We start from the raw sequence: 8,420 nt of genomic DNA, 5'->3' as shown, positions 1-8,420 counted from the left end.
CGGCTCCCCGCGCCGCCGGCGTCCCGTGTCCGCGCACGGTGCCTGCCTGCCTCCTCGGCCTGTTTCTTCTGCTGCGAGCGTGAAATCCCTCAGTTCGGGCTCGAGCAGCGGCTTTGTATCAGTTTATCTCTGCCTTGCTTCTTCTGAAGTTCTGCGAATCTTTCATGGCTTTAATGTCACCGAACTAAAAGTCAAGGGATTTAGCACCAGATCCTGTAGGGCAGCAGGTTCCAGCTTTGCCTGCAAGCGCCAGGCTGAAAGGCGGTGCTGCTCAGCCCCCGTAGGCCTGAGACACTGTCCTCAGGGTAGAATGCGTGAAATGTGCTTTGGGGGGCTCTTTTCTTGAGATTGATCATCCTTGGTGGTTCTTTGACACCCTTCCTCAGTCTACTGAGGGAAGGACATGCTGTCCCAGAGCCAGGAAAGGAGCGCAGAGTCTTTACAAGCAGCATTTCCAATGCTAGCTTTCAAGCTTTTTCTTAAATGTMTGTACTGAGATTATTCCGTGGTCATGGAGTTTGCCTGAACGTGTACTCAGGCGGGAGAATAGTCAGGAGAAGATTTTCCTTGGCTGCAYGCTTCGTATCCAGCTAATTTGCAGCTTTTCTAGGGAAGAGGAACTTGTGCTATGCTTTGCATGCTCAGCCTCTCCTCTGAGCTTCTTCCATGGTTTTGGTTCTTCTAAGAAAACTAACCTGATATACTTTCTTTACGTGCTCCAACGTTCAAAACTGCAGATGATGATGATTTGTGGCTGTACAAATTCCCTGATGTGATCTTTCTTCTCTCCTCCTTTATGTACTTTGCTTATCGGTAGAAATAGCTAACAGCATTAATGTTTATTGTCCTCTCTAGGTATTTGAGAAAAATGAGGCCGCTAGGACTTACGAACAATTGTTTCAAACTTTCTGGAGACTTGGGCAGCAATCATTGCGTGCCTTCAATTTTTTTTTTTTGTATTTTAGTGTTCAGTCAGGAGAGCTGGAGACTTGAAATTGATTTGGAGATTAAAGTGGCAGACTTGTCTTAGTCTACATCATTGACCTGTTGTGAACCAACTCAGCTTGAACCCAGTTAAGGCATCTTGGCAGGACTTTCTTAGTTTATTTTATGATATACTGTAATTTTGAGGGCTTAATAAAGAGCACTTGTAAGAAGTTTCGGTTTTGCTGCTGTTGAGCTTTTCTTCAATCCTTCATCATGAGTACTTTTTCCCTGCTTCTGTGGCATTAGTCTTTGTAATACTGAGCATCAAGTGTAAAGGCAAAGTTGTACAGAAATATGAAGCAGAAGTAGAGGTGATAGTGACAGTGCTAGTGTGTCTGACATCCACGGTAGCTTCTCAGTGAAGAAGCATTTTCTTTAAGGTAGTTTTTGCTGTCACCTGGCAGCAGCAGTGAGAGGGAAAACAAGATCTTGAGATGCTACTGATAACACTCGATATGGTCACTGTTGGGAGCAGTATACAAGGTATGTGAATGGAGCAAAAAAACTGTACATATCGCATAAAGCAGCTGCAAATGTCATCTTGCCATTCTTGGCTGAAGAACCTGGGGCTTCTCATATATTCTCTCTCTGAAAAAACTCAAACTCGAATTAGGTCCCGGTGAATGCTCCTCTCCCTGGCCATTCTTCCTTGCTGCTAAAGTGTCTAATTCTAATATTAGAATGTGAGACTACTGGATGWTCAATTGCCTTTTACCTCTCATTTCAAATTTAACATTTTGTGTGTTGGTTATCTACGTCCACTTAGCAGTAGYGGGAAAAAGACCAATCTCGAGGCGCCTTTTCTCTGTCACTGTTGTTACAAAGGCTTCCCTGGAATCCTGCATCTTTTGAATGTCATTTCTTCAGTCTCTTTGATCCATTATGAGTTATGAAGAATTATCTGTATATGCATGCTGTGCCCTAACAAATAAGGGTTTTCTCACCAAATCTAACCTAGCACAAATTGATCCTGTAACTAGGAGTGAGTTTCTTCTGAATTGTAAGCCACATGTAATGATCTAATTACAACCTCTCAGTATCAATTTCTGGACCTGAAATCTGTGAAGGCATCACAAAACTAAGTTGCTAACCTGACCTAAGCTTGTGTGGCAAACAGTGTACAGAGGCATTAGAGTGGACCTGGGCAAGTACATACAGTACATACTGCTAGCTAAAATGCAGAATGACAGCATAGTATGTTGTAAAGTTTGGCTAAGTTGTTGTTTTTTTGTTTTTAGTGAGAGTGTAAAGATGCTAGAATTCCCTGCATCACCCTTTTTATGGACTTCATGAATTCTGTCTTTTGTACAGTTCTCTGCAGCAGAAAAATTGTTACATTTAAGACAGAGTAAGTCAACATAATTTCTCTAATTGCAAGGAAGACTAAAAGGAAGTTTGTTTTTGGAGTGGAAAAAGTTGTGGTTGAAGCTCATGATTTTAATAGGTAAATCTAGAAGTGCTTTGAAAACTCCATGCCGGCTGATGCCCCTTCCCCACCCTCAACAGTTATTTTGCCTCTGAGAACAAATGGAAACCTTTTTAAGGTTTTCCCCAGGGCATGTATGGGTTTCCAATTCCACATATCCTTTCAAAGTAACTTTTACTAAAACCTTGCATCTACATCCACTTGAAACTTCACAGAGTGTTTATTGTTCCAACAACTCTTATAAGCAGTAAAGTGTGCATATTAGGAAAAGCTCAATTATTGTCAATTTTTTTAAGTTGTCATTTTGTTAAAGCAGGGTTCTTAAAAGAGAGGGTAAAGRGCATCCTTGCCTATCTTTCTGAAACAGTTGTGCTTCATCGAATTTGGCTATTCAAGCTGGAGAGCAAAGTGCACTTTTAAAATATATGGAGGTCTTTGGTAGTAGGAGTGTGAGGTCTAGGACTATCTTGAGATGGCTTGTACTTCTTCCAGTAGCATAAAACTGATATTTAGTCCTATTTTATTTAAAATCTTTTAGGTTATCTAAACTTCTGTCTAGAATCAATAACTATTGCCTAAGGATTGATGGCAGTCAAGGACTATTAAAATAGCAAGCAAAGCTATTGCATTCATCTTACTGATGTTCTTTTGTTTCAAGTAAGAGGCTAAAAGCTAGCATTAGGCTGCTTTTGGTTTTGAAAATACTACCAAGTGGCATTGGTAAGAATGTCTGTCAAAATTTATTTAAAGGAAATGTCAAAGGATTTTTTTTTTAATTTTTGTAGGAGGGAAGAGAGAAATGGAGGCAGGTGAAAAAGAAGCGCGGAAGGTTCAGCTTTTGGTTTTAATTTCTTTATTTTGGGGGGGGCAGGGGTAGAGATGCTTACCTGACTGAAATGCCAGAAATCTGTCCTCAATCTTTAAGTTTAGGTGATAAGCTATTGCTTCTCGGATTCCTTAAATAGGTGTGCTGTTTAAAGCATTTTTATTCTGCAAGTTCTTTCTCTGTATGTTACTTTCTCATTCCTTTAACTCTTCTGGTATCATTTTGTTGGTTGTCCAAGGAAAAGAACCAGAAAATGATTCAAGAAGGCTCAAACTACCTTTTTGTGGGTTATTTTTGACAAAATCTACAGCTTTTCAGTTCAGAAAGTTCAGAAAACTGCTTATCACTGCAGTTTTCTCTTATCCTTTTAGTCCAGATTCTTCAAAGGTGTTTTTGATTCCTCAGTGAAATTAATAGAATTAGGCATTAAAATATCTTTAGGAATCTGGTTCAAAGGGTCTAGTTAGGCCAAAGAACTTAAAGGCAAATGCCTAAAGGCTTTGTTTCATACTTCAGTGATGAAATAACTTGTAATTGTTTGACTTCAGCAGTGGAAATGCTGAGCCATTTGTTTTCTCTCAGTGCTAATACAGCTATGGTCTTGTATTGGTTTTAGAGTGTACAATAACAGTACCTTCATGCCCCATCATCTTTTTCTTTTGAGGTCATGAAACGCGTACGCACAGAACAGATTCAGATGGCAGTGTCCTGCTACCTCAAACGCCGTCAGTATGTGGACTCAGAAGGACCCTTAAAACAAGGGCTGAGGCTGTGTCAGACTGCTGAAGAGATGGCAGCTAATCTCACAGGTAATCCTAATATTTTCCTTGCACATTTTTTGACAGCATCAAGGCAAGTGTAAGTATGTGTACTGATTAAATAGGTGGATGTGTCTATGTATGGACCTCTTTCCTACTGAAACAAAGGAATTTTGCAGTGTTAAGTTGGCATGAATTACAAGCTTTCAGGGAGAAAATATGGATGAAATATAACAAAATGAAATTCACGGTCATTAAAAAAGCAGGTTGAAATATCAGATCTGGATAGTTGAAAGTGCATGTGCTGTATCCTCAAGAACATAGAGTCTAATGAAGAGTAGTGCTTTGGGAGGGAGGTGAGAAAAACCTAGATGAGGAAGCAGGATAATCCAGTGTATCTTTTTATTTTAAGAGGGCTATATCATGTGAAACAATAGAGGTTGTTTCTTTCTCTGACCTACTCAGTTTTGCAGCTTTGAAAGCTCCCCTCCATATCATTTGAAAATAGGCTTCAGTGGATGAGACGGTTTGTTTCCCTGTGCATCCTTCTCTTTCTCAAAGGCTTTCAGATCCTGTTATGCTACCTGCTTTTTCCAAGTTCTGCCTGTGACAATCTTAATTGTAATTATCTTTATTATAACAAACTATATTAGTACTTGAGCAGTACTATAACAGTACTTGAGCAATATTGAACAAATATGGAATGGAGGCAAGCGATACAGGTGTTGTAACTAAAGATTGCACTTAACTTTTAAAACTAGTAGAAAGTAGATATAACTGATAGAAAGTAGGCCGAGCTTTGAGTAAAAACAAGAGAAAGAAGAATTTTCTGTTAATGAAACTGCTTGAATTGTGATGATATCCCAGGCTAAGAGTGGCAGAGACCTTGTTTACTTGTGCTGCAATTCAACTTGACATTAGTYGCTGTGTAACTCCATGCTTGTAGTAGATAAGACGGGCTGATAAAATGGGTCTTTTCACCTCTAGAGYAGTTTTTGCCCTAATTATAAGCCAAAGATGAATGATTTCTGGGAAAATGTCTAGAATGMCTCTTTCAGTGGTCTGAAGGAAGCAGGGTGAATACTTACTAGAGATGACTTGCACTTTCTTTTTACTTTTCATTTCTTTGTTGCTTTCAGAGTAACTACTGGAAGTTTGCTACAACTCCTTCAAGTAATGCTTCTGTTCAGGGGAATGAAACTGAAGTAAAATGGTGAATTGGTTTTGGTGGGAGATTTGAGGGGAGTGGTGGGCAGAAAGGTCAGCGTTGTAGTGAGATTAGGACTTGGGAGCAATTGATATCAGGAGGTGCGCAGAGTATCTGAAGCAGAGTGACAGCTGAATTGGATTGCAAGCCATTGTATTTGCATATGGCATCATACAGAAAAAATTATTTCAGTAAAGAGTGTGAATGTGTGCATATTTGGAGTGGGTTTTTTTTCTGTTTTTACACATCCTCTGCCAAACGTTATTACTAAATTTCTTGCCAGTGCAAGCATTTTGTGGCAAGTGATTCAGAACTTAGTCATCAGTTTTCATTAGAACTGAAAATGATCTAGTATCAGGTATGCAACCAGTTACTACTCTTTCATTTCAAAYGTACTTGTAGTAAGCTATCAGTGAGTGTGCTACAGTTCCATGAATGATGTATATCAAAAAGGAAAAACCCAACTTAGACTTGTCCTGAGATGCYTTCTATAATTAGTCATTCGGTATAAATGAGAAGGTCACTTACTTCTGTCTCCCATTCTGTGTTTTCTTCTTTCAAAATGAAAAATGTCCTCTATTTTTGCTTTTAAATAACTTTTATTTCTTGGTCTTACATTGGTGTTTCTTGCCTTCTTTCAGAGACTCTTCTGTTCAGCCTATCTCCATTGCTTCATATACTTGCTATATTTATATAGCTCTGCTTTCTGCAGTATCTGTTACTAAAAGTGCAGAGCTTCCTCTTGACCGCTCTATATTTCTCTAAAGAACTAGAAGAATATTTTAGGACACAATAAGTGACTGAAGGACCAGCTCCTCTAATATTGTCTGCAGCAGTCTATTAACACGTAAGGCTGTCTGAATCAGTGTAGAATCCTACATCATTACTCCCATAGAAAAGAGGAATTGGGTACCGTGAAACAGAATTACAGTAGCCCTGTGCTTGTAGCTGGAAACAACGCTGCTGTTAGCCAAAGCGAAACACTGGAAGGGTACTGTCCATATCCCTGAACCAGTTCCTCTGAATTTGCTGTCAGGGCGTGTAAATGGCTGCAATTTACAGGAAGTGAAGTCAAGCAACAGATGTTTCTAATAAAGGTTCTTACRAAGAGAATGGAAAAGAAACTGTTCATGGTAGATCTTTTAGTGTGTAAAAAAAATATGGCGAATGTTTTGTTTCCACCAGGAGAAATATATGCCTGAACTTGTTATAACTTATTGGTATGTAGGCTTTGTTTACCATTTGCTTAATGGGAATGAGCTCTAGCATCATTACTGAAAGAGCAGGACACAAGGACTTCCCAAGCAGACTGCTCTGGGATAAGTAGCTGGATGTGATCTACCTTTTCATTTTAGAATTAAGTTACTTTTGCAGAGAAAATAAAGTAGGTGGTGTGCGAGGGAACACTTCGTAGAGTTACAGCCAGTAGGTTATGTTTCTGTGCCATGAACAAGACGGAATGTTGTTCCCATTCCTGCTGAAGTGAAGCCACTGGAAGTCTGTGATGAATTGACCCCTGTACGTAAACCTGTGGCACAGCATAAAAGAAGGTCTTTGTGTTGGCATTTTCTGGTGGCCTCTGCTTTTTAGATGAGCAGTGTGGATGACATTGAAAACTTTTGAGTTTTGTGTGTGTACATTCAGAGTTTACTTTCTGATACTGAGCATTGATTCTATTAAATTGTAAGCCCAAATAGTAGCACAGATGCTTGAATTTAGACTTCAAGWAATACTAATAAATTACCTTACATTTTTTTTTTAAGTTACTTTTATAAATTGCTGCTCTGAGTTTTAATGCTAAACTCTGAGCCAGGAGTTCCCACCAGCTTTGAGGCAGGCTGTGGAAAATGCAGTGTGTCTATATCCTTTGACAGGTTATATTTGTTTGTTTTGAAACTGATTTGAGAGAAGATGGAGTATTAGTGCTGGAATCTGTTTTTTTTGTTTGTTTGTTTGTTTGTTTTTTGTTTTTTCCCATGAGGTGGCTGATTAGCCCAGCCCAGGTCTCTGTTTCTGAAGCTRAATTCAGCTGACTTTGGAGAACCAGTAAGCATAGCTACTGTATTTCCATTAGCTCCAGGAAGATAGACCTGTCTCTTACAAAAGGCAGGGAGGGGGATAGAAACAGGCTGCATGTACATCCTGTGCTCATCTCTTTCTAATGAGAAACACTGAAATGAGTGGGAGGCTGGCCTGTCTCCCTTTAGCATGTGAAAATTTGATGGTGTTGTTCATAGGCTTTCAGGGCTGCCATAGTTAAGCCTCTTGTGTGCGAGCCAAATGCTGGAACAAAAGGTGATCAGTGAGGACTAGAAAGAAAAGAGGAGAGGATGATTAAGGGAGAGGAAGACTGAAAGAGAAGCTGTAAGAGCTAAAAGTAGGAATATTGAAAACAGTTTTTGTAGAATAGTTATGAATTGAAGAAAAAGAAGTAAGAGGAAGAATAGAGTGAAACTCTTTGCCKTGTCCTGCTCCTCTTAGAAGAGCAGAAGATTTAACATATTAGTTAAAATTTAGAAATGTAAATTTTGTTATTTATGCTTTTAATCACTGGTATTTGTGTGTGCTTAGGGATATCATTGGCTGTCTATAAACTGGCACGTAATTCTCTGTCAGGTTCTGAGGGGTTGGCAGAGGAGCAAAGGTTTCCTTCCAGGGAAGAAAAGCCARTTCCCTTTAAATATTTCAGAACTGTCTTTACCAAAGTTAATACTGACTGTTCTGAAAATCAGTCTAATACTATCTCAGGCAACCATTACAGGATCTCTAACCCCCATGCAAGTTATTTCTTTTTGTATCATTTAGGTTGTCAAAAGATAATTCCTGGGTGTATGGACCAGTTGTTCTTCAACCTAAAATCCCCAGTAAGCAGGACACTTTTTTTTTTAATCAAAAAGTGTTTGCAGGAAAACCAGTAAATGATGATCACTACGCAGTCATTAGGCACAAGGAATTGGGGACTCGGCAGTACTGCCTTCTGTTTCCTGTGAGTGTGCCATGATCTGTGGTGGCTGCAGCTGAAAGAGAAACTTTGTTTTTAGGAAAGTTACAGATTACTGTCCTCATCTTTTCCAGTGCCAAATAGTAAAACTGACTATTGTCTTGTAACACACTAAAGGGATCTGTAACAATGTTACTCTGAGTTTCTTGGGAACTCAAAGCTGTATTTGAAAGCCTGAAAATGTATTTTGGGGCAAGCTGGTGAGTTACTGATCT

At 39.3% G+C, this 8,420-nt stretch overlaps 1 protein-coding gene across 2 annotated transcripts in view; it reads left to right on the top strand.

Annotated features, from left to right (window-relative positions):
- The first annotated feature begins 1,454 nt into the window (after nt 1-1,454).
- TAF5L (TATA-box binding protein associated factor 5 like) overlaps nt 1,455-8,420 on the top strand; it is a 19,190-nt gene continuing 12,224 nt past the window's right edge. Inside the window, exons 1-2 of one of the 2 annotated variants that reach the window (XM_085315490.1) lie at nt 1,455-1,470; nt 3,904-4,048. In XM_085315490.1, coding sequence (XP_085171616.1) covers nt 3,907-4,048 — 142 coding nt within the window. In that variant the 5' untranslated portion in view covers nt 1,455-1,470; nt 3,904-3,906. Of the gene's footprint in view, nt 1,471-2,275; nt 2,336-3,903; nt 4,049-8,420 lie in introns of those variants that run through there. The other variant, XM_085315489.1, reaches the window with a different exon arrangement.

This window comes from Rhea americana, unplaced genomic scaffold (genome assembly GCF_003343005.1).
Source record: "Rhea americana isolate MKP2758 unplaced genomic scaffold, rheAme1 scaffold_43, whole genome shotgun sequence".
In the NCBI taxonomy this organism is placed as follows: Eukaryota; Metazoa; Chordata; class Aves; order Rheiformes; family Rheidae; genus Rhea; species Rhea americana.
Note: the sequence above shows the minus strand (reverse complement) of the source record. Positions and strands in the feature narration are given on the sequence as shown.